General features: G+C 48.0%; 2 protein-coding genes across 4 annotated transcripts in view; one reads left to right on the top strand and one right to left on the bottom strand.

Moving 5' to 3' along the window:
* The window catches only part of ADAM19 (ADAM metallopeptidase domain 19), a 378,374-nt gene that overhangs the window by 284,549 nt on the left and 68,146 nt on the right, over nucleotides 1-25,679 (bottom strand). The window lies entirely within an intron of this gene.
* The window catches only part of LOC138582409 (histone H2B 1.2-like), a 32,324-nt gene continuing 26,814 nt past the window's right edge, over nucleotides 20,170-25,679 (top strand). The window contains exon 1 of the mRNA XM_069653681.1: nucleotides 20,170-20,202. Coding sequence (XP_069509782.1) covers nucleotides 20,170-20,202 — 33 coding nt within the window. The remainder of the gene's footprint in view (nucleotides 20,203-25,679) is intronic.

The raw sequence follows: 25,679 nt of genomic DNA, 5'->3' as shown, positions 1-25,679 counted from the left end.
TAGCAAAACCCGGATTTGAGCACAGTTGGTGATTTAAGCAGTAGGCCACATATCGTCCCATCTAAAATTAAGTAATTTGTTAAGATTTAGGTTTGAAAAGATTAAAACATAGTTTTTAGAAATGCATTAAAAAGTACCCAAATTACATTAAAAAACAACCTGGCATTATACAAATCATTTCAGAAACATGTAGAGCAAAAATAGGATAATAGCTTTATTTTTACCCATCCAGACTAGATGATCACAGTCAAAGCATACAGAAGTGCATATGTATTTAAAACTATAGTCACAGTGAAAGAAATTGCAACACAATGTAATGTCATCTGCTGGAGACTTTATTTCACATAGCATGGAATGTGACCCCTCCCTCCCATTTATTATCACCCATGCACGCATTCAGATCTTTTAATGACCATTAGCACCCTGGGTGGGGGGTGCTGCCCAATCAGGAGGCTCAGAACGCAGGCTGTACTGTACGGTAGAAGCCTGCATTCTGAGTTGCCTGGGCAGCCAGCGCCCCCTTCCCAGCTCCCCTTCACCACTTAGCATCCGTGTAGTTTCCTACACGGGTGCTAATGGTGTCTTTAAAAAAAAAGAAACATACCTTTTTGGCTTACTGCACAAAAACCCAGACTCATTTAAAAGTGGAAAAGGTTGCTTTAATGTGACAGGCCAAAGCTTACAATCAAAACGCTTAACTGGCTCCATGGCCTAACAAACTAAAGAAATATTTTAACAACCAATTAAATAAATTAAACATTTTCATTTTCCCCAACAATTAAATAATTAAATAACCCATTTCCTCCCTAATTATCCCTTGGACCCTACCGTCTCCTTGCCCCTTTTCCAGGCGTCCCGCTTTCTCCCAGGGGCCATTCCCCTCCAGGCTCAATACCTGTTCCCCCGGGGTGACCTGCTTGTGCAAACAGCGCCACCCCATCCTTTCCCGTGTCATTCCCCCATTGTGCTTCCCTCCCCCCACATCAAAAGGGGCCATGCCCCCGGCGCCCCGACCCACTTCAACACCCTTCAAACTCCCCTCTACACCAAACTCCCCCTTCCTATGACCTGCAGCCAGCCTGACCTGCCACATCAGTAACATATATTACACACAAACTTTCACAATGCCCTGACCTGTCACACAAAACTACCAACCCCTACCATCCTAACAGACCCCAAAACTCATAAAAAACTCGCCAAGTCATCTAAAACCCCTCGCACAATCCCATGAACAATGGACCCCCCCATATTCCATAACCAGACACCAGCCAAAAACCAAAATGACGGGGTGGGAGGGCGGGACAATCACCAAGTCCTAACCGTCGCCTGCCTCCCGAACCTTCCCTGAGCCCTTAAATACCCCCGGGAGGCGCTCTGCCCCCCACGGCCACTCGCTGGCCGTGTGCAGCGCCAAAAACTTCCCGGGGGGAAATGCTTCGCAATCCCCCCGGGGCTCCCTTTTTGGCTTACTGCACAAAAACCCAGACTCATTTAAAAGTGGAAAAGGTCGCTTTAATGTGACAGGCCAAAGCTTACAATCAAAACGCTTAACTGGCTCCATGGCCTAACAAACTAAAGAAATATTTTAACAACCAATTAAATAAATTAAACATTTTCATTTTCCCCCAACAATTAAATAATTAAATAACCCATTTCCTCCCTAATTATCCCTTGGACCCTACCGTCTCCTTGCCCCTTTTCCAGGCGTCCCGCTTTCTCCCAGGGGCCATGCCCCTCCAGGCTCAATACCTGTTCCCCCGGGGTGACCTGCTTGTGTAAACAGCGCCACCCCATCCTTTCCCGTGTCATTCCCCCATTGTGCTTCCCTCCCCCCACATCAAAAGGGGCCATGCCCCCGGCACCAGAAAAACTCTCCCCCGAGGAGTTCTTTCTGCCCCACCCCCCCCAACTTTTTATCTCCAACTTTTTACCCAGTCTCCCAGCCAAGAACCCAAGTCCGCCATGTAGTTATTATTCCCATACACGGACAAGTGTACCCCATCCTCTCTAAAGATAAGGATGTCCCTCGTATGCTATTTCCTTATGGTCCATGACCAGCACTGCCACCGAGGCACAAAATTTTACCATTTCTCTGTTTATCCCCTTCCTGGCCCGCTCTATTGCTCCCCCACTTCTCACTCCCCTCCACACTCATCGCGGCAACAACTTAGTCCATACCACCACTGCTTGAGGCCACATTTCCCGCACCCACACTAAGTCCCTCTTCATTTTCCTTAGCAGAGCCAACCCTGTATCTCTCACCAGGTCATTCTCCCCTGCATGCATAATCACCACCTCTGGAACCCCAAGCGTTCCCTCATCCCTGCCAATATAGGAAACAGCTGATCCCACCGCAGGCCCCCCAACCCGTGCCATCTCACCACCACTTCCTTGTAACTGCACCCCCGTTACCTTCCAAACACCCTTTTCTCCACCTCTTTCCCAGCCCACTTAAAAATTGAATGGCCAACAAATCAAAACTTGTGCCAACTCCCCCTTCTTTCGCACAGCATCTGAAAAAAGAAATTACAAAATCACAGACAAGTCAAAAATATTTCAACAACAACAGTTGGCCCACAAAGTCCTACTCCACCTTTTCAACATTCCCCATTATCAAACTCCCTGCCGTACCCCTTGTATTTCCCAGACCTCCAACGCCCTAATTTTTCACCTTGTCTTCTGAAAAACCCACCTGGTACCCTCAGATGCTGGGCCCATCCTAAAGGAATGAGTCCTAAAATCCTCTGCCTTTTCTCCTACTGCCACCCGCGCCTTCCGCAATACCCCTAGCACCTGGAACTGGGCATAAGACCTTGCTCCCTCGACCCAGCCGAACCCAAGATCCCCTTCCCTTCTGATCCGTCTTAGACCTTTTAATCTTGATGTCTAAACCTTCTTCTGTAATTTGAACATCTTCCCATTGCAGTCCCCCTACCCCCCTTTTCCCCCAACCAACTCAGAAACCCTAAAAGCCCCCAAACAATAACCATGTAAAACAAGTCGCAAACAGCTCCAAACCTGCACCCCCGTCCATACCGTCCCTTCCATATCACAATGTTCAAGCTCCTTTCGTCCATTACCACCTGTTTCCCCACTGCACCAGGGGCCCTAGTGCACCCCCGTCCATGCAGGCCCCTTTTCTTCCTTACTCCACTCCACCATTGCACCAGGGGCCAAACCTGCACCCCCGTCCATGCAGTTCCTTCCATATCACAATCTTCAAGCTACTTGCGTCCATTACCACCTGTTTCCCACCTGCACCAGGGGGCCTAGTGCACCCCCGTCCATGCAGGCCCTTTAGTTTATTACTCCTCTTGCCACTGCACCAGGGGCCAAACCTGCACCCCCGTCCATGCAGTCCCTTGCATATAACTAATCCTCAAGCTCCTTGCATCCATTACCACCTGTTTCCCACCTGCACCAGGGGCCCTAGTGCACCCCCATCCATGCAGGCCCCTTTTCTGCCTTACTCCTCTCCACTGCTGCACCAGGGGCCAAACCTGCACCCCCGTCCATGCAGTCCATTCCACATAAATTCCTCTTCCAGCACCTTGCTTCGTTGCTCCACTTTTTTCCCCTAGCTGCACCAGGGGCCCTAGTGCACCCCCGTCCATGCAGGCCCCTTTTCTGCCTTACTCCTCTCCACCGCTGCACCAGGGGCCAAACCCGCGCCCCCGTCCATGCAGCCCATTCCACATAAATTCCTCTTCCAGCACCTTGCTTCGTTGCTCCACTTTTTTCCCCCAGCTGCACCAGGGGCCCGAGTGCACCCCCCGTCCATGCAGACCCATCTCATCACTTCCCCTTGCTGCACCAGAGGCGCTCCCGTACCTCCGTCCATGCAGCCTGAAACCTACTCACCTTGTCGTGCTGCAAGCGTGAGGGCTTCACCACCGTCGTCCATGCCCTCCAAACGACAGCTACCACCCCTTAACAATTTCCACCGTTACATCCCCCCTGCGGCCCTCCCCTACCTACGCGTCTTCCTCCTCACCCTTCTCCTACCCCCTTTAAGTTGCCCCCAAAAACCTTTCATCAAACCTTGCGCCCCCCCTTCCTTTTACAATAAACTGAGCCCGACTTACCAGCACACCCCAATTTACCTGGCATGCGGTCCTTCCCCCCCACCAACTTGCCCCGCTCCTCGCCCTGACCCACTGTCCCCTGCCTGGAAACAATCTGTAACCGGATGCCGACCCGCACACCTGCTGCACTCGTGTTTAAATTTGCACATCCACCTCGTGCAGCCTTCTTTATTGAACGCCCAACATGCTGTCGAGGGCTCCCCTCTACCTCCTCCCCCTGCTCCCTCATGGGCGGGGCGACCAAGAAAGGGCCAGAAAGGCACGGGCAGCCCCCTTGCTGTGTGCAATGTCGGGGTAGGCCTTGTTGGGGCCATCCATTGCAGCCAGAGATCCATGTCTATCTCCCCCCAGACTGCCTGACTGTCCTCTGCCATTCTCGCTCTGAATTCCTCATCATACCTTACCCAGGCAAAGCCCCCAAAACTCGTGAAAGCCTTCCTTATTACATCCATATATTTAAGCAGGGCCACGCAACGCTCCGGCAATTTTTCACAATACACACTGGCATAAATGATAAACGCCGACGTCCAATTCTCAATAGTCACCGGGACCCTTGGGCGTGAAGCCAGTTCCCTCTCTTCCTCCTTAGACCCCTCCTTTACTCTCACTTCCCTATGGAGCAATTTAAAGACATCCACAAATTCCCCCGCCTGAATCTTCTACCTGGTCGCTGCCATCAAGTGCGCCCCTAATGGTTTTGTTATCCCCATGTATGGCAATTGTTTCTCTTTTCCTTTCACTTCAACCTCCTTATCTTTCCCAGCTTGCACTTCGAGCACCAATGGCTCCACCACCTTGTCCGTTTGGACCTCCACTGAGCAAATGCTCTTCCCAGCCCCTGCGGCTCCAATGGCCTGCACACCAACTTCTTTCCTTACACTTTGCAGTCCAGACCCTTCATCCCCTGTCCCCCTTCTTGTGACCCCTCTCTGCCATGCAGATGACCATTCCCTTTCCCGCTCACCTCTTTTCACACCTGCCGCCCGTGGTCTGGCGTCCACACCGATGCTCCTCCTCTACTTTCTTAGAGGGCTCCTACTGCGGGGACAAAACATGTCAGCACTCTCCCCCAGCCAATAGTTCCCCTGGCCCCTTCCCCCCCGTCCACCCTGCATTTCCCTTTCCATATCCCACCTCAAACTTCTACTCTCCTCCCCCCTTTCCCTTTCCGCCCTATAATCTTCCACTTCCCATTGCCCCACATATTCCTCCCATCCAACTTCATCACCCCTTAAATAGCATTGCGGATGCGAGCTCATGCCCGAGTTGAGTTGATGATCTTCTTGCGAGCCCGGGGCGTCCGCCCCGCCACTCCTTTGACGTCTTCTCGGCAGGGTTGTGGAAACCCCTGCCCGGTCCTCTTCTCTCAGGCGAGGCGTTCCGTCCTCCACCCTGGAATCCTCATTGCTAGGGGCTGTGCTGCACCCTCTAGGCTCTCCTTGCGCTGACCGAGGAGGGGCCGTACTGAAACCCTCTACCTCCACCTGACCAGCGGGGGCTGCGCAGCGCCCTCCGCCCTCACTCCTCCTACCCGGGGGGGGGCGTTCCGCGCCCCACTCTAAACTCCTCAAATGACGGTGACCTCTCCCTCCTTCTCCCACCTGCACTCTTCTGCAGGTATTTACCCCCTCTTCCACTTTGCCCTGTCACCCCCCTCTGCACCCCTTCACTGGCTCCACTCTTATTTCTCTGAGCCACCTCATGACCCGAAATCATTTCTCCCCCTGACGCCCTCCTGTCTATCTCCTTCCTCAACTTCCCGCCCCTAGTTTCCCAAACCTCCCCTCTCCCCGCCGATGGGGTGCAAGCCACCACTGCCGCGAGAGCCCCATCTGCCGCTGCTCTACACTGCGGCCTACCACCACTTATCTCCCCCTCCCCCGTGACCTCTCCGCCGGTGACCTCCCCCACTGCCCCCTCCCACTGGGCCCTAGATGCCATACTAATTATTTCCAAAGCCTCCCTCAGAGCCTTAGCATCAACCAGACCCTTCTTGCTGGCTCCCTGGCCCACCATCGTGCACTACTAATCTGGTTGTGCACGACAATATATATGCCCCCTGAAAATGAACCTAGCAAACCTAAGCCCCCGAGCCAAAACTACCGTGGACCTATCCCCCAAATGACAACTACTAACTTTGAAACTAGCTTATTTTTTTTATTTTTTTTTAAACCTACTTATTTAATAAAATTACTACTTTTTTTTTTTATAAACCCCCCCACTTATCCAACCACCCCCTGCACCCGGATAGCCCCCCCTTTTTCCCACTCTCTTAACGAGCTACTTCACTCGGAAAACCCCCACAGGGCCCCCCCCACCCTCCACCCCCTTCTCAAAAAAAAAAAAAACCCTTCCTTTCCCTATACCCCCTTTTCCTACTTTCCCTCTTTCTTTTTATTATATATTTTTTTTTTTTTTTTTTAGGCCCCACTCCGTCAACCCAGCTCCACCGCCCGCCCCCTAGTGGCACAGCAGCCGCACCGCAGTGCCGCCTTATTCCAACTGGAAACAGGAACAGGGGGAGCGGTCCCTTTAAGAGGGCCGCTCTGCCCCCTCCCTGCTGCACGCTGGCACCGCACACGAGGGAACAGAAGCCCAGCACACGCGGGCTCACCACCAACGGCTCCCCTCACCCGACACACTGCGTCCCCACCCGAACGCACCAATGGGGCCGGCAACAGCAATGCCGAACCCTGCGGGCCCACACTACGGCCGGCGAGGGATGCCCGCCCAGCTCCCTCACAAGAAAAAGAAACTGCGGCCGCGAATGGCCCCGAACCGCCCGCCCTGCTGTACCCAACCCGCGGACGGCGGCTCCGGTAAGAGGAGGGGGTACCTTATGTACGGTACCCCTGACTATACGGGGCCCGCAACACCACCCTCTTTATATTTATTTTATTTTATTTTTTTAAAATTCAGGCGCCGCCGCCGACACCCTCCCTCTGCCCTTATAACCTGGCCCCCACCTCCACAACCCTGCTAGTCCCTACCTCGAACACACGCCTTGGGCCCAGCTACAGGGAAGGCTCGGGAGCAGGCGACAGGACTTCACAATCACCAAGTCCTAACCGTCGCCTGCCTCCCGAACCTTCCCTGAGCTCTTAAATACCCCCGGGAGGCGCTCTGCCCCCCACGGCCACTCGCTGGCCGTGTGCAGCGCCAAAAACTCCCCGGGGGGAAACGCTTCGCGTTCCCCCCGGTGCCCCCCTTATCCTGCAACCCGGCGCACCGCAGAAGCTGCTTGTCAGTGAAGTCTGTTTTCATGTCATGTCATCAACATTGAAAGTGAACTTCAGGGACAAGCAGCACTACGCAGAGCCGAACCACGGGATAAAGGTATGTTAAAGAGACCATTAGAACCTGTGTATAGAACTATACTGGTGCTAATGGCGATATGCCCCGATGCAGTGCGCCGACCCTCTCGGTAACGGCACCATTGCCCTCGTTAAAGGACCATCACTTTGCTCGGACCCTTAACTAGGTGCAGCGGGCTGTTACAGACAGGGTCGGCCTGCCGCCTGGGGGCACATTGCCTCAATAGTGCTTCCCAAGACATCCCTGTGGATGGGCTAACAACCTCAAATCACCCTTATTGTAATGTTTTCTTCACACAAAGAAAAACTTGAGGGCGATTAGCTGGGCTTAACTGGAGGGGCCAAGTCCTAAAAACAAAAGGGGGGGACTCATTAACATACGCAATGGAATGTGACATCACCAGAAATTAGCATATCAAGGTGAAATATGCAAATTACATTCACTTGGTGTTGCATAACCATACAAATTGCACAGGACGCATGGTATTTGCCTTTTATAAAATCAACACACACAAAACCAAGATAGGATCATTTCTTCTTATAGTGTTTGCAAATGTTATACAGTGTGCATGTTTTAAACGCCAAGAATCAATACCAATGTTTTCAGTGGAACAGGCAGTCCCAAAATGTGACATTTCACTTTCAGTTGTTTGTTATTTTTCATCAGGTTATATGGTCCAGTGTTGAAGTGCCCGACCTGTTAATCTGACGACTGTGGTTTGAATCCCAAGTGGTTTGAATCACCAGGTTGCAGTGGTGGAAATGGAAAACAAACGGTGGAGGATCCCACAAAGGCCGTGGTGGGGGCAGAGTTTGGGGGGGGCGGTGCCAAGGAGGCAGGGTTTAGAGGGCGGAGCTGGCAGTTGACCTCCGATCAAAGGAAATGTCCAAAATAATAGTTTTAAACAGCGCTATTTCTTTCATGCTGCTTCTTTTCCAAACTATATATCAATTCCACTCACTTCCATGGCACTGGTGAGGAGTTACTTCACTATACGGATAATAGTTTTGACCAGTGTTGCTGAGTAAACATTCTTTAAAATGCACAAATTGCATCCCATTTTATCAAAGAATCTCCCCCTTGGGTACTATTCAAACAGGGTGATTTCTGTTCACCATAAGCAACGTTTTCTTTTACTTGAACCACACCCGGCACAGCTCCTGCAGCTCCCCTCTGAAAGCAGTTGGGTGGCTGCATCATTTTTGATAGTTTGAATTGGTTCATAGTGATTCCATCAACGGCCAAACCATCGACAACAATACTATTGACACAAAAAGCATAGAAAAAAAACATTAAATGCATTTTCTTTTTCTTTTTTTAAAGGGGGGGTTTCCCCCAAACCCCTGTTTTTTTAACCTTAAAAAACAATTTTTACTAAACTAAACCCTTTACCCTTTAAAAAAATGCATTCAATGTTTTTTTAATGCATTTTTTCCAATGGTATGGTCTGTCGATACTTTGGATTCGATGGAATGACCGGATACCTTTCAATTTTAATAGGGTTATTTATGTATTCATGCAATGTTTGTCGGATACCTGTACATTTATTTATTCATGCAATGTTTGTCGGATACAGGTATCCGACAAACATTGCATAAATAAATAAATAAACCGGGTCGTGGCTGAGGACCGGGTTGTGGCTGAGGATTCTAACTTCCTCTACCAGAGGAAGTTACAGTTTTCATGCGGGCCCTTTTTTCTTTTCCCCAGCACTGATTCTGGTTGGATCCTGAGATCCGGCTACACATCTGGTGCCGGATCTCGGATCGGGCGAGAGCCGGCCCAATCGCCAGCGCTGCCAGGTTGCCGTAAATTGTAAAAAGATGGTCAACGTTTCTCCTTTTACACACAGTCTCTAAGTATCTGGGGGGGTGGCATCCGTCCTCTGAAAAAAGTGGGCAGACGTCATCCACCCGAGTGTTCCCTCACCTTGAGCCCTGCTTTCCTGCGCTTTGACGTTTCACAGGACAAAGTGTGAACTCCCAGCTGTGAAGGCTTTGGGCAGCTGCTGTGTGTGGGATGTTTGGCAATGTTATCATTGAGTACTCTCTTCTAGCTTGGAGAAGCCACGCCCCTCAATACGGCCAAAAATAAGAAGGGCAGGTATTGAGGGCCGGTTAGAGCTAGCCCATTTAAAGCACAGTGTGCTGTGATACTCCACAGTTTCCTAGAGCTGCAAAAACCTGGTATGCTCATCGCGCGCGAGCTCCCGATCCCGTGGGAACTCGAGCGGGATCAGAAAGTGAGGGAAACAGGTAGCAACAGACCACGGGCCAACTGGGCACTGGGGGAGCGAGGGAGCGGAGGAGGAAGACCTGCTAGCCCGGTCTCCTTGCTAGAGCATCGTACACATGGCAGCAATGACATAAAGATATCATGTATGCACAGAAGCACGCTTACAGGCTGCGATAAAGAAGACAACCGAAAATAAATAAAGGCAGACAAGAAAGTGTTGAGTATTGCTTTATTCATAATTGTGTATAATTTGGCAAACTCCCTCCCTTCCCTGGGACACCCAACTTCAGTCAGGGGGTGGGGGTCGGAGAGGAGGGTGTCAGTGGGTTGGAGGTAGGGGTGGACTGACCTACAGTGAACTCTGGAGATTTCCCATTAGGCCTCTGCACCCTGGGCCTCTCCAGTGTGGTAACCTACTTATTTTCCAAAAATGTTCTCATAGGAAAAGGGTACGGCTTGCTTAAAATGTGTATTATGGTGCCCATTTGAAAACTATTTCTAGGGCCTCTTTTGGTTCCCAGTCCACCCCTGGTTGGAGGATTTGTAGAGAAAGGGGGCAACAAATGGCCTGGCGCCCGGGCTGCCCCAAACAGTGACCGGGGGAGACATGGATGGCCTGCTGCAATAGCACCAGCAATTCCCCATGAGTCGGCTGTTAATAGGTTTGCAGAGCACTGCCAAGGTCTGTTGGAAGAGGTGCATGGAGAGGGCAAGAAGCAAAGAAGTTCTGCTTCAAATGTGTTGTGACAAAGTATGAAAAGAAGGAAAGAAGAAAAGGGTTCTGATGGACCACTAGGGCATTTTGTAAAGGTTGGAGTTTAGGTGGGCCCACTGGCATGGGTGCCAAAAGGTTATTATTGCTATGGGGGCAGGATCACATTTTTGACCTTTGTTATGGGGGCCAAAATTCCCAAACCGAACGAACAGAGGGAGCCGTCCTCATTCCCAGGTTGAAACAGCACATTTTACAAACAATGTGCAGCATAAATTAGAAGAAAAAGCCATAGAATTTACAGGCAGATCTAAACATATAAGATCTCAGCTGCAGTTGCATAACCTGCTGAGCTATCTTCAGCATTCTGCTTTAGGATTCCTTACTTCTCCCGTGACTACAAAGAGCTTTGGCCTGACCCCCTCACCCCAATCAAGGCTGAGGTGATGATGAGGTGGGCTTCCACTTTGCAGTGAGCAGCACTTGTAATTTTGCAAGATGCATGCTAACAATTCACTAAGCCAGAGCAGAGCACAGCAGCAGAGGAGCCAGAAGACTGCCACGCCCAGTGATTTAGGAGAGCATGGCACTACCGTTTCTTGGGGGGCAGCAGGAGGTTGGTTGCACGGGGCAACATGCCACCCCTGCCCCCGTTGCTTAAGGAGAACGGTGGCAATTGCCCCTTCAATACCCACCATGAAGCCCACTGGGACAACAGGACATGTTGCAAGAGACAGGAAGCCCACTGGGGCACCAGGGACTTGGGGAACATGGCAAAAGGGGAAAGAGATTGCCCAACGAGCAAATAGGGGCAGGAGGGCGTGGCGTGGCCACTGGACCATCAGAGAGGGTAAAAGGGATTGGGAGGAAGGACTGGACCATCAGGTAATTTGGGGGAACCGATCAAAGAGGGGAATGTGTAGTTAATTCGAGTAAGTGTAGGTAGCAGCAGGCCGGGGCTGACATGGGGAGTACATCCTGGTACTGTGGATGCCTGTTAATAATTGAAGTTTACATGGAGTGCCTAGTGTTGGTTTGCATAAAGGATTATATTAAGTAACCTGGCTCGGCTGCAGGTAGATGCACACGCTGCACTGTGCTGGGTGGGTTATGTGCCTGTAGCAGACATCTGGGGGCAAATAGCTGAGAAGACTTCTCAGGCTGTAGCACCAGCTGCCGGCATCTGTTTTATATCGGGAATATAGCTCAGGGGTAGAAGCACATGCTGCACGGGGTTTGGTGGGTTGAGAGTCTGTAGCAGATATCCTGGTGCATAACACTGAGAAGATTGCTCACTGGGCTGCTATGCATTCTGCAAGAATCTGATTTACAATTACCGAAGATAGCTCATTGGGTAGATGAATGTGCTGCACAGAGCTTGGAGGGTTGCGTGCCCACGGCAGTGATCTGGGGGGAAATAGCTGAGAAGAGTTCTCAGTGAGTTGTAGCACCAGCTGCACGGGTTTGACTAAATATCTGGATGATAGCTCTATGGGAATAGGAACATGCTGCAGGGAGGTTGGTGGGTTGTGCGCCTGTAGCAGAAATCTGGTTGCAAAAAGCTAAGAGGATTACTCTGTGGGTAGCTGCACATGCTACAGAGATCTGATTCAACGGGCTGGAAGCTAGCTCAATTGGTAGATGAGCATGCTGCAGACATCTATCTTAAACAGCAGGCAAATCTGAAACATCACTCCCAGAACTGCGTATAGTTCTCTTTCAAAAGAAGTAGAGGGATACCAAGGACTTTAATGGAGAAGATGGTGTTTAGAGGCATGTAAAAATGGTACTGATATACAAAATGATCTCCATACTCGGTGGAGGTGCTTAGATTATTGGCAGGTTTCAGCAAACTTAATCATTCATCCTTATGTGTAATGGGCTGAGCGATGACCTTAAGGTTATATTCCAACTTCAAAGCGCAGATGTACAAGAAAGAGGCAAACTGAAGCGGATACATAGTTTGCTACTAAGTCAGGTAGCAGGGTGGGGCATGTAAGTCATGGAATTTGGCATTTGGCTATTGCTTTTCAAGGCGCGACATCCAAAGACAATATTCAGATGCTTCTAGGGCTTTCTCCGCTCTGGGCATCCTTACAGGTGCCTTCCAGTAATTGGGGTAATAAGATCTCCTATTACGGGCGTGAACAGAAAGAACGTCAACAATGACAGAGATAGAGATGAAGGGTATGCTTAATGCCCTAAACCTCTAACCAAAAAAGGGATGGGTGGAACATTTTGAATAAATCTGAACCACTGACACTGCTCTGGCCAACCTTTCACACAACCGTTTTTTAGCCCATGCGCACCATTGCAAAAGGGGTCCCGCCATATGCAAATCAGTCAGGTACTGCCACCAATGGGAGCAGCCCTGCCCAAACTGCTAGGCCAGGTCCCCTCTGCACAGAAACACAAGCAATCCCAGACATGTTTCGGCCTGTTGGGCCTCATCAGTGCCCCAACAAGGCCGAAACATGTCTGGGGATGCTTGTGGTCTTATGCAGAAGGGATGTGACCTAGCAGTTCAGGCTGCACTACCCCTTTTGAGGTGGGACCAAGCCTGATTTGCATATGATCTTTCCCTTCTGTATGGGCTATGGAGGCGAAGAACGATGGTCTTGAGAGTTGCCTAGAGCTGTGCCCTAGTTTATGATTAATTCTAAACCTCCCAGCCATCACCTTTTGCGTTTTGCTAATGCCCTAAACCTGCCATGATAGATGTGACAGCTACGCTCATTTTTAATTTAGCCGGGGCTAGCCAGTGCTCAGGATTGGCAGTCTACAAATATTGCCCTTGAGCCAGGGCGCAGAGAGGGCTCTCCGAATGTATTCCCTAAACAGTTTACTACCCTGCAGTAATGTAAATAAAAAGATGACTGGCAAAACAGCTCTTCGCCAGTAGATGTTACTTTCAGCCATGTTTAGAATCCCAACAACAGTTAAAGACATTGGGGAAGATTCTCAAAAGGGTGCAAAGAATGTGCTTGTTTCATCGGCACTACTTCTGTCAATGCACAGGTCCCCTTATTCTTTCTGAAGGGACTGGACAGTAGAGCAAAGATGCACTGTCCAGCCCACCTGCATACATTACTGTTGGGCGCGTGCTCCTAACCCTAATGTATTACTGGCTCCCAGCAACCACCTAGTTGCTTGGAGTGCATCTCACAGAGATAGGGCAGTAAACGACCCTCTGTATAGGCTATGCTGTATGGGGATGATGGAAGTTATAGTGCAAAATATCTGGAGAGCCTACGGCTGCAGACCCTTGTGCTGGATGTCATCCTATGTGCATTCCAGCAAGGGTGATGTAGGTCTTGGACAGCAGCAAAGGTAGCAGCAGTTACCTTTGTAGCATAGGTGGGGGGGCAGAGAGGGCGTTCCCAATGGTTTCCTGGTTAAAAAGACACAATGGGCCTCACTATGGCCCTGCCGGTCTGGAATTAATGTGCTGGTAATTCCGTTTACCGGCACGTTTGCGGACCGGCAGAGTGAAGGTTTGCCAGTGCGGTGCCCTGCCTTACCCCCAGCCAAGAGCTGGAGGAAAGTCAGGCACTCCACCCTTAAAAAAGCGCCGGTATTACTGGTGCTAGTAATACTGGCAATCCCCCTATAGAGTCCTAGGGAATGGGGATTAACCTACCGTTGCCGGCACCTGTAATCTGCCAGTAATTCCAGCAGATCAGGTGCTGGTAACGGTAGGTCCGTTTGGTAGTATCCCGCCGTATATACCGGCGGGATACCATCAAACTAATACTGAGGCCCAATGGCTTTTTGGAAATAGAAGGGAGAGGGAACTCAGCTGGAGACAAGAGGCACCTGACCTGCAATGTCTGAAGTGCTCTTGCACAGCTGACAGTAAGTGTGCAGGAATGCTTCTAATGTGGTCTTATCCGAAGCACATGTGGCGATTAGCATCTTCTGGGGCCAGTGTACTGGTGTTTTCTATCCCGTGGCAGCTGGACATGTTCTCTTTGCTTTCGATGATAGTCATGTCACTCGAGAAGGACCTTTGGGAATAAGAGGGGCATTTCTTAAATGTAAGCTACTGGTTAAATATCCATGGAGGGAACACAAGATCTAGAAGAATACTGGTCCACTAGCCAGGCTGTCTGTGTGGAATAACGGCATTTAAAGTGTTAACTATGTATGTAAGCCAAGGCCTGGGCCTAGTGCCTATGCACAATACCAGGTCTGAGGTGAAGGAGGCAAGGAAATCAACCTAGACCCAAAAGACGAGTGACTTGGGGCCTCCCTGGCCCACCCAACAAATACATCCGCAAGAAGAAAGGCTGAATCTCCCCCACTAGAATACAAATCACATTTCACGCGGATCAACAAAGCAAATGCATTACCTAACTGAGCTATCTTCCAAGCGTAGTTGTCTACACACACTCCAACGACCACATCTGCTGCCTGTGCAGTTTACAAAGTGTGGGTGCCTCTCTTAGCAAGGCTGATTCATAAGAGTACATGATCCTGATGTCATCTCCAGGCCCCCAGGACGGAAGGCCGGGCACAGAGGGTCCTTGTCCCCAGACTGGGCCTACTGTCAAAGCACACCACTGAGCTGAGGTCACGGCAAAGCCAGGAAATCACCCCAAGGCCAACAAAAGGAGCGATCGCAATGTGCCACTGGTTATCCTCCCACTCTCTCACTGTCACACACACACACTGCCCCACGAGCAACTCGCCCTCTGGAGCCGAGAGGGGAGTGGTGTGTGCACCCCTTGCCACGGGGCAGTTAAAAGACCACTCTGGTGGTGACCGTGTGCGGAATAAATATACTTTAACATAACATAACATAGCCACACGTTGGTCAGGAAATGGGTGTTCAGATTTAATAATGCTGCAGTGGAGGACCAAGCAAAAGGGAGATTGGGGAATTGGTACATTTGTGAAAATCAAGGGCACAGCTCTCCTGTGCCAGGAAGGTGGTGGCCTGGTCCCGTCAACCAGAAGCTCAGCGGGGGCAAGCCAGTAGCGTGCTGAATTGGGGGGTGGGTCACATGGGATTGAACACAGACAATGAAGCAACGCACGGGGGCAGCAATTATGACTGGAGCCGCAGGGCTGCAGGGTGAAACACCCTCTGCCCAAACCACTGCAGGCTATTCACATATCAGCATCCAATTAAATCAATCCTCGCCTTGGTGAAGCTGGTGGCCGAAAACAGGGGATCCTGGGGAATCCCACGCTGCCGTTCCCCCCGTGAGAGAATGGCCACCTGGTGAGGGTGGTATGGACAGAGCTTTTCTGGTTCTTATTAATATGAAATGGCAGAGGTAATTCTGTAATCAGACCCCACCTATCATAAATGCTCCATGCCAAAATGATTACGCACACATATGCGTTTGGTGAGGTAGCCTCCTGGTGTCCTCAGCACCAGTCCTGCGGTGGTGCAGGGCAGGTTCAAAGATCACGAGTGCATTAATGACTGCTGCTGCAACGCAGAGTTCCTGCAGGCAGATGTGGCCATTAAAATCTTCTGCATCTTTCTACAAATATAATAATTGTATATGACTTAATAAGAAAAAAATATTAATAATGTGGAATTAGTACCAACATAACTTTCCCATCTAAACAGCAATTCATATGTAACCAATTCTAAGTGTAACAAACCCCAGAAAGAAATACAAGAGTTTAATACAGACATAAACATCTTACAATTGCAAATTCATAATAAAACATTCAAGAACAGATTTCATACCATAGACTTGACTCTAACATGAATCACCTTCCATATACCATACAACACTATTAAAAGGAGCATATTCCCCGAATTAAGGCAATATGCCCAAAAGGCGTCCTCCTGTTTAAAGGCTTCATTGTAGACAAACCCTGTGCATATACAAACGAGTAATTGATTTGCAGGAGGTTAGTATATGTTGGGCTGTTTCTAAAATGTTAGGAACTCCGCACAAGCAACAAGAACGCCTTGTAGAGGAATCCCCAGCTGTGGGCCAAGAGTGGTCATAATCGGCAATTGGTCAGTTCTCAGCAGGAGGGAACATCTTCTCACTAGTGACACTTCACCAGATAACTCTCTGGCTTCATCAACGTATATCTAAGCATGCTGTGTCTAGGATATCGTCTTAATGTCTCCATATCATTGTAGTTGGAGAACCTATTCCAGGCATCCAGTTTGCGCCCAAAATTGGCCTTAAGCAGACAGTACTCATCTTCCCACTTTGGAGACCAATCAATTTGTCTAAAAGATTGCTTACAGAATCAGCCCCTATATGATTTTGATTTGATTTTGATTTATTAGTATCGCGCAGACCAGACGAACTTAATCGCATTTGGGCTCAGATGATATATCAACTCATCAAGAGAAGGCACAGAAAAGTTTCAGAATTCCACTGACAAGCAACACATGGGTCCGGTGGGGATTGGCGCATTCCTAAATAACACAGATATTCATTTGAATAGATGAGTCTTTACCAGTTTTTGAAAGAGTCTCAGTGATTTGACTGCCCAAACCTCTAGGATTTGTCTATTCCAGACTCTAGGACCATAAACTGCAAAACTCTGATCACCTCTGGACACACAGGTAGATGATGGAATACTTAACAACAATTTGTCCTCAGACCAGAGTGAGCTGGCTGGACTGTATCTGTGTATTTTGTCGGCCAAATAGGCCAGGGCTAGATTGTTTAGACATTTAAATACAAGGCAGAAGACTTTGAAGTCGATTCTGTCTCTCAGAGTCAGCCAGTGCAGGCAGCGACAGAATCCCGAGATGTGGATTGATTTTTTCACCCCGACTGCCAATCTCACTGCAAATTCTGTGCTTTTTGGAGCTGTAAGCACTGTTTCATTGAGATCCCTGCAAGCAGGCTATTGCAATAGTCGAGTTGAGAATTTACTAGCGCTCTGACCACTGCCGCCTGCTTGTCTGATGGTACATAGGGTACTGCCTGATGCAGAAGCCAGATGTTGTAGATAATGGACTGCACCTTGGCATCACTTGGGCTCACTGATCATATTCTCTGACCAGATACAGTCCAAATTCTTAATCTTGGTGGCAAATGGGTGGTCCATACCAATAGATGGCGTGTCTGAGGGCAGTACCCACTTTCAAGAGGTGTTTATGGTCGAACAGTGCCCCCTCTGTTTTCTTGGCATTAAGCTGCAACCAGTTAGAAGTCATCCAGCTGCTGACCTCATCCAGACAGACCCTAACTCTCAGGAAGGAGTCCTTCACATTGCCAATATTAACATACACCTGCATATCGTTGGCGTACGAATGATAGTTCACCTTATGTTTCCTCAAGATATCCATCAGAGGACGCAGGTACCGATTAAATAGCAGGGAGGACAGGGAAGGTCCATGCAGCATCCCACAGGTCTGATCTAGGGGGTCGGTGCCCCAGCCTCCCAGCTTGACTTGTTGCTGCCGTCCTGTTAAAAAAGACTCAATCCACGGAATAGCATGTGCCGAAACCTTTCTGATCATCTTGAGTCGCTCAATTAGGATACAGTGATCCACTGTATCAAAAGCCGCTGAGAGATACAGCATAACCAACAGAGATAGCCCCCAATCAGACTCCCTAAGGAGGTCGTCCCACACTGACGGCAGAGGGCAGTCTCACTGCCAAATGTTGGCCAAAAACCTGATTGGAAGGAGTTCTGGAGCCTCTTTTTCTCTACATGCTCCAGCAGTTGCACTGTGACTACCTTCTCAGGTACTTGACCGGGCCAGGGCAACCTTGCTATTGGCTGGTAATTGTGCAAGATCTCCGGGTCCAAATTAGAGTTTTTCAAGAGCGGCGTGACCATTGATTTTTTTTAACTCTTTTTTTTTTACTCCACAGGGACTGACCCAGCAAGTAGAGACTTGTTCACAAACTGTGTCATGTATGGTGTAATCTCTATGGCTATGTGGGTTGCCACCCTCGCTGGTAAGAGAAAAAGGTAGTTGTTTGTCAGTTTCAGGCCTCCTGCCATTGCCTGAATAGTCTCCTCTGTAAACAGTGAGATTTCAAACTGAGAGACACAATCCGTGTTATTCATAACCCCCTACTTGGGCCGCATGATCGTCCTTTCTCTCACCAGATATCAATGCTTGATTAACACAGATTTGTTCCTGAATAAATTCTATTTTCTTTTATTTTTTAAACAGATTAAATGCATTGGCTTGTGCTAAAGACGCCTCCAAGGGAAGGGTGGCAGAACTTGGAGATGACAGGGAAAAATTCTCTAGATTAATTACCTGCACCAAGTATTTTTTTGTGCCAATAAATTCCGCTCGAAAAAGTGCCGCTTTACAATCTTCCAGGGCCCTTTTAACCTTAGCAGCTCTAGCAGGAGATCGTTTTTTCCTCCCTTTCTGCTCTAGGGCTCTCGGTTGTTTCTGTAATAAACACAAACACGATGAGTACCAAGGTGTGGATGGTTTTAAACACCTGTTTACTTTGAGAGAAGTCACACTGCTACAAATGTTTCCCATAATTTCTGTCCATTTGTGAAGAAAGTCTTGCAATTTCCCCGATGGGACAGTCCCATCTAGTGCTTTTTCTTGACTCGGCTCCAGATCATTTATCCAAGTCTTTGTTGCTGTGAAAAGTTGAAGCACCCAAGGTAGGATGAGGATGTTTCCCACTATTATGTTGGCTAAGTGAAAACTTCCCCTGAAATGATCTGACCAGGAGATGGGCAGTGTATTAGTCAGAGAGATGCTTGAGCCCCACGTGGGTCTAGGCAGTGACCCTGGATATGTGACGTGGATACCTCAGTTTGTTTTAGGTCATGATTGGACAGTATATTGCAAAACTCTCTTCAGGCAGAGTCGGATTGATCATCAAATTCTAAAATCCCCAAGACAAAGAAGTTCGTAATGTTACGTCCAACCAAAGAAAGGAAGATCTCCAAATGATCTAAGATTGTTTTGGCTGGTCCTGGGGGACGGTATCCGAACAAAACCTTTACAGAGTATGTGGAGGATATCAAGACTGAGAGATGAGCAATCTGTATTGGCTCTCCCCATTCCCGAACCTCCAAATGAGAAATGATCGGCAGGCCCTACTGATTATGGCTATCCCTCCACCCAACACTGTGATCACAAATCGGATATTATAACCTTCTGGCACTAAGTCATAGAACATGGCTTGGGACATATCTCTGAGCCATGTTTCTGTGATAAAAAAAGTTGTCCAAATTATTGGTCTCAATAAAGTCAAAAGATTTCACGGGCATTGCATACTGCGGACCTCACATTTAGCAAAGCTGCCTTTACATTCATGCTTGATAAACAGGGTAGCTCCTGCTTGTTTTTTAATTCTAGGATTTTCTATACCTAAATCCCACATTTTGTTTAATGCACAGAGTGTTACATGTCCCACCTTTTCTTTGTGTGTCATCTGGCTGTCTCTGTCCCAATGCCTTTGAATCGTGACAGCGCTACTAGATCACCCACAAATAGAGGAAAGATAGTGTTTACTTACCCCCTTTCCCACCATAAATTAGGATTGAGGCCGTGGACCCGGTCCTATGCTGAACGCCAAACCCATCCAACACAGGCCTAAACAGGCTTTGCGTCAGCACAAGGGTCTCACAGGGTGCTGTAGGTTATGCTGGTAAATTGAGTCCTGCGACCCCGTATCAAGTGCCACAACAGCAGGCTAAACCCTGCAATCGCTGGATTAACATGTGCGCCCTGAAGTTCCCAAGTTGTTGCACTTCAAATCTGGAATTATGGCCAGTTAGGTCATCATTACAAGTGTATTTATGCAATGTAAAATAAAATTTTAAAATCATGCATAATAGGTTTCTAAAATGTGGAAAAATATCAAACGTAATCTGCAGGAAGTATCCTCTTTCGTCATGACTGTACTCATCAATGAAAGAAGTGGACAGGTAGGGGCTTGAATCGCCTTGATAAACAGGCCCCCAGTTTTCCTCAAGACCAGGGATCTAAGAGATCTTAGCCTAAACTCTTGCTGCACCAATTCACTAGGCACTGATTGGGAAAAATTCAGGACCACCCTCCAAAATTTCCCCTCCCACACACTCAACCATTTAAAGTTTATCATCCCTAGCGATTCCAATCCACAGACTACTGCCAGGCAGAAGCTCTGCGTGTAAAGCATAACTATCCCTCAAAACTACAACTGCTGAGTTGTTGGCAAACCTCTTGATCAGCAAAGTAAGGAGTCTAGCTTTCCTTTTATGCTCCAACATAATCTCAGCATATTTACTTGGACTCCAGTACAATATCGACAAGGACCATGGTCACAATTAGAGATGCTATTTTACTGTTCTGATTACCATAAGACATCTATTTCGTTTTTTCAGTGTTCAGCACCAGGTCATTAGCCACTGCTTATCTACACAGTGCCATAGCTACCCTATGCAGACCAACATAGGTATGGTAAAAAAAAGATGTACACAAAAGACAGCCAATCCACATGAACTCCTCCAATTTTTGTGGGACAATTGTTGACTGTGGCAAAAAGCCCAGCAAATCGGCCATGTACTGATTGAAGAGCAACGGGACCAGAACACACCCCTGCTTAACCAGTACCAACATGGGTGGTTCCAGCAGCGCCACTCTCCAGCTACACACACACCATGGTAGATTCACGCAACTGCATGATTGCCTCAAGAAGCCACTCATCAATGCCATAACTCCTGAGCTTCTGCCATAACCTGCCACAGTTCACAGTCTCAGAAGCCGATTTGTGGATTGACAAATAACGCATAAAGTGCACTAGCACCCTTCACCAGAGAATTTCCAATCGGAGAATCCAGCAGCAGCGTATTCTGTACCGTAGAGGAGCCTTTTCTATATCCTGTTTGAAATGTGCCCAGTATCTGGAGAGGGTCAACTCATCTCTGCAGCTCTCTATCTTGCTTGTCACAGCCAGCATAGAAGGGTGACGATAAATGTTTGAAACACTCCTGCTCCCCCGCTTGTGAACTGGGATCAGGATTGCTCACTTGCAGGAACTAGGCACTAAAGCCGCACTACAGATCGTATCAAACAGGATAAGCAATATACATGACCACACCTCCGGAGCTTGCTTGGGGACAACCTTTTCCAGGCCATTTGGGCCAGGTGCAGTGGAGCGCTTAAGGACTTTATTGATCATCTTGGTGTCATCTCTATTGAATATTAACTCAAAAGGTAGGCCGTGGTGAGGACGGTAATCAACAGACACGATGCTATCCTCATGGAAGGTAGCTTGTAAATGCTCTAACCATTTACTTGCAGCATTGGGTTAAACTCACGATGAGCAGAGCAACCATAAAAATAGTCTAACAGTGCCTTCTTAGCTCCACACTTCCAAGTGAAACCATCTGGGACATCATCCACTGTTCGACCATTTAACATTGTCATTCCCCACTCAAATAGGAAATTAGACTTCCGTCTTCCCTACTTATTGACCTTAGTTTTTTTTTTTTAAAAAAAAGCTCTTAGCATTCACCCAGTCATTTGCAACCAGTTCTTCGGAATCCATACAATGTGCATTCAAATCTCTGGCCAGCGGAATGAAGTCAGTCTCAGCAACATACCAGTTGGTTACTACCTCCATAATGGTTCCAGTGATCTCCTCGGTCAGATTACCCCATGGGGGGGTCATAAATATTAATCAATAGTAACCTACCCACCTGATTAAACTGATGCAAACTAATTCCAACTCCTAAGATGTTTTCACTAGCCCAGCCACAGACACCCTGTTCACCCATTCCATGTCTGACGACCTAATAACCAGGCCCCTGAGGGGCGACCCAGCATCCCCTTTGTAGTAAAAGTCCGGTAAACCACATACCCTTCACCTATCAATTCCGTGGTCAACCAACTCAATCACAGCATAAAAAACAGATATTCCGTTTATTTGTATTTATTTATTTATTTATTTATATTGCGCCGACGGCCGCAGGCATTAGGGCGCTTACGATAAGACAAAGACAAGATATGGAAAACAAACAGTGATTACAGGACAGTTACATATACCAGTAGAATTGTAGCAGATTAAGAGATAGCGGGGATTACATCATGATAGTTTTATTTAAAGAGAAAGGTTTTTAACTTCTTTCGAAAGGCAAGGTGGTTGGTCTCCAGCCTGAGGCTGAGTGGGAGTTTGTTCCGGCTTGCAGCTGCGTGGTTGGGGAAGGCTCTTCCCATACCGTATTCTTTTTTGTGGTTGGTTGGTCCTATTACTAACCCGAGGGCTTCTGATCTTAAGGACCGGGAGGGGTTATACGCGATGATTTTGGATTTCAAGTATGCAGGTGCTTTTCCATACAGGCACTTATGTTTCAGGGATTTAAATTGTATGCAGTCTTCTATTTTCAACCAATGCATATCACGTCTGGCTTCGCTTATATGTTCAGTTCTAGCTTTTTGTTTATTATTCTAATCGTGTTATTTTGGATCAGTTGGAATTTGTGTATACTTTGTTTGCTGGCTCCAGCTAGGAGAGCAATTCCATAGTCTAGGCGAGATAGAATAGTAGCTCTAGCTATAGTAGTGCAGTTTTTCTCACTAAGCAGTGGTTTAATTGCCTTAAGCAGTCTAATGTAGTAGGCGCAATTTTTACTTAGATACATTGCTTGGGCATCTGCATTCAGGGAGGCTTCTAGTGTCATGCCTAAGGTTATAACTTTGCCCGAAACCTCAATGCGGGATTCTTTGATTTTAAAAGATTGGTAGTCTGGAGAGAGTTTGGCTTATGCCTGTGTGGACACAAAGACCATGAGCTCGGTCTTATTGCAATTCAAGCACATCCAGTTATTGTCCATCCAGTCTTCTATGATGCTATAGAGGTCATTAAGAGATGTACTCTCCTTAGCGTGATCCCCACTCAGTTCCATAATAAGCTTAGTGTCATCAGCGTAGTTGGTGAAAAGCACCTGAAAATGGTCCAGCAGTTCACATAGGAGTCAAATGTACAGGTTAAATAACAGTGGCGAGAGGACGGCGCCCTGCAGTACACCGCAGAAAATGTTGGATACTGCAGACAATTTGTCTCCCCAGTGTACTCGGGAGATTCTGTTCTCAAGGAAGGAGGATAGCCATCCAATAGCCTCCTTGTAACAGCAACTTTTTCTAGAGCTTGTTGGAGTAAGTCCTAAAGGGACAACCTGAACCATCAGGATCAAATACATGTTGGTGGCCTGTGGTGTTCCAACTCATACCATTAATTCAATTGTGGCCCTTAGGGAATAATGAAAGAAACTTAGCAAGCCAATCCCGACCCAGTTTGTCTTGATTGGTTGGCATTTAGCTATCTCAATTGGTTTACAGGCTTTTGATTAAGAGGCTTTTGACTGGGCATCAGTTTAGCAACAGTGTCCGAGCATTAATTAATAGGCTCAAGTACATCACCTGTCACCCCAAATCCAGTTTTCAAAAAGCTAAGAGTATAAGACTTTATCAAATTGGCTACCACTGCATTAATACAATGCACTTGTGCAGTATTAGTACCAATGCCCTCGATAATCTCTACGAAATCAAGGCCATTTGTGGCTAGAACCCTTGAAGAGGGAATTTGCTGCATTCAATTAAAAAATATGGTGCAGTTAATCAACTCGTCCCTGCTGTTAGAATACAGGTTAGTTATAATCAGGGTCGTAGTATTGGACTGAGGACTCCTGGTGGTAATTTCCTTATCAACAGTACACTTCTCCTCAGAGACCCTAATCTTAAGTATTCTCTGCTGTCGTCTCTGCTTATGGCTTGGGCAAGAAGTAGTGGATTCATTACTGTCCACCAGCAACAACGCCCCAGGCACTATAGTGTCGCTGTTGGTGGAAAGGCTTATGGGGCAGATGACAATGGTCCTGTATTCATAGGACCACTTGTTCCCCCGTTGGTTAATGGAGCCAGAGCCTTTCCTTGGGCAGACATAAGACGTTCATCAATACGATTCAACAGAGAACCATAAGTGCTGAGTTCCTTGTTGATCCTCCTACTTAGCATAAGCAGTATTTTGATGGCAAATTGCAGGGTAGAGACAGTCGTATCTAGAGTTAGAAATACTCAGGCCGAAACGTCTCCTGTGGAATTATCCGGAAAGAGCACAGGAGGAGTGCTTAATCTTGCACCAGGGACAGAGTTAATAACTGTTTCTGGGGCAACTGCCAAGGTATATCCCAGTCACACCAGGTGGTAAACCCGTTGAAGGCAATGATTCACATTCCGGCAGTGCCACCCCGCCACAATCTCGGCTTGACGCTAGTAACAGAGATTGAGTAGTGAGTTGTTGTCAACCTCTGTAACCAGCGAGATACCATGCATACTGGGGCCTTGGCTTTCTTTATCCGAATTAAAAAGATCACCAGGCAGATTATTATGTCTTAATTAGTCTGGTGGCATGTAAATCTCGAAATGTAAGCCATGCCTGGTTGTGTTATGGTGACTACTAAGAGTAAACAATTATATAGCCACAGCAAATTGATATCACACTAATGCCCGCTCTGTGAGCACAGCCCCGTTATGACAGGACTGGTGTGTATTGATGTCTGGTCTGACTGTCTCTACTATAGCCATATTGAATAATGGCTAGGATGATGCCTCTTTGATCCCCAGAGGAAGCCCAACACCTTCTCCCCAACGCACAGAAACCTCCCTAAGGAGTTCCATGGAAAACAGTGCTTTAAAGGCAGCACTGACAGAGCAAAGCTATATTCACATCAGGGCAGAGTCCCTTTGAAGTCAGTAAACAGGGCAGGGGAAGAGGCCGGAGATAGAGTAGCCAGAAGGGAGAGGTGGGCTAAGAGAGGGATTCTGCCATCTTGGTTTCTGCTAAGACTTTCTACCTCTTCTAGCCAACCCATTTACTGCATGCAAGGCACTCTAGCTGTGATTTGACAAGGCAAAGGGCACTTGTCACAAGAGCCTGGATTGGACCCCTTAGAGCAGGCTTCCTTTGGACCAATTCCCTGTGGTATTTTGCGTTTTGCTTCCTCTCTGGACTCTCAGAAGAAAATAAGAATTCACTAAACCTCTGTTGGGGATACACTATATCCCAAAGTATTTTACCAGGGGGAGATACAAAAGGTATCCAAGGCAGAGGAGATCTCTGTCCCCTAACCAGCCCCAGGGAACATTGGGAGTCAACTGGTGTGGGCCAAGGGCTCGTAATGAGGCCCGTCTTCAAAGACATTGGGCCGCATTATGAGTTTGGAGGCAGCCATGCCCTTAAAGGCATGGTCTAGTAAAATATTTTATTGTCCCTACGGGTCGGCCATGTTTTTTTAAGCCTAAGTGGCTCGATTTTAGAAAACTTTCCTATGGACCTTACCCGAGTTTTCGTCCATTAAACGCACGCGAAAACAAGCACCAGGGAGCCGCCATTTTCTGATAATCCTATCTTTTCCCCGATCGC

Source organism: Ambystoma mexicanum, chromosome 3q (genome assembly GCF_040938575.1).
Source record: "Ambystoma mexicanum isolate Mex_15411 chromosome 3q, UKY_AmexF1_1, whole genome shotgun sequence".
NCBI classification, from domain to species: domain Eukaryota; kingdom Metazoa; phylum Chordata; class Amphibia; order Caudata; family Ambystomatidae; genus Ambystoma; species Ambystoma mexicanum.
Note: the sequence above shows the minus strand (reverse complement) of the source record. Positions and strands in the feature narration are given on the sequence as shown.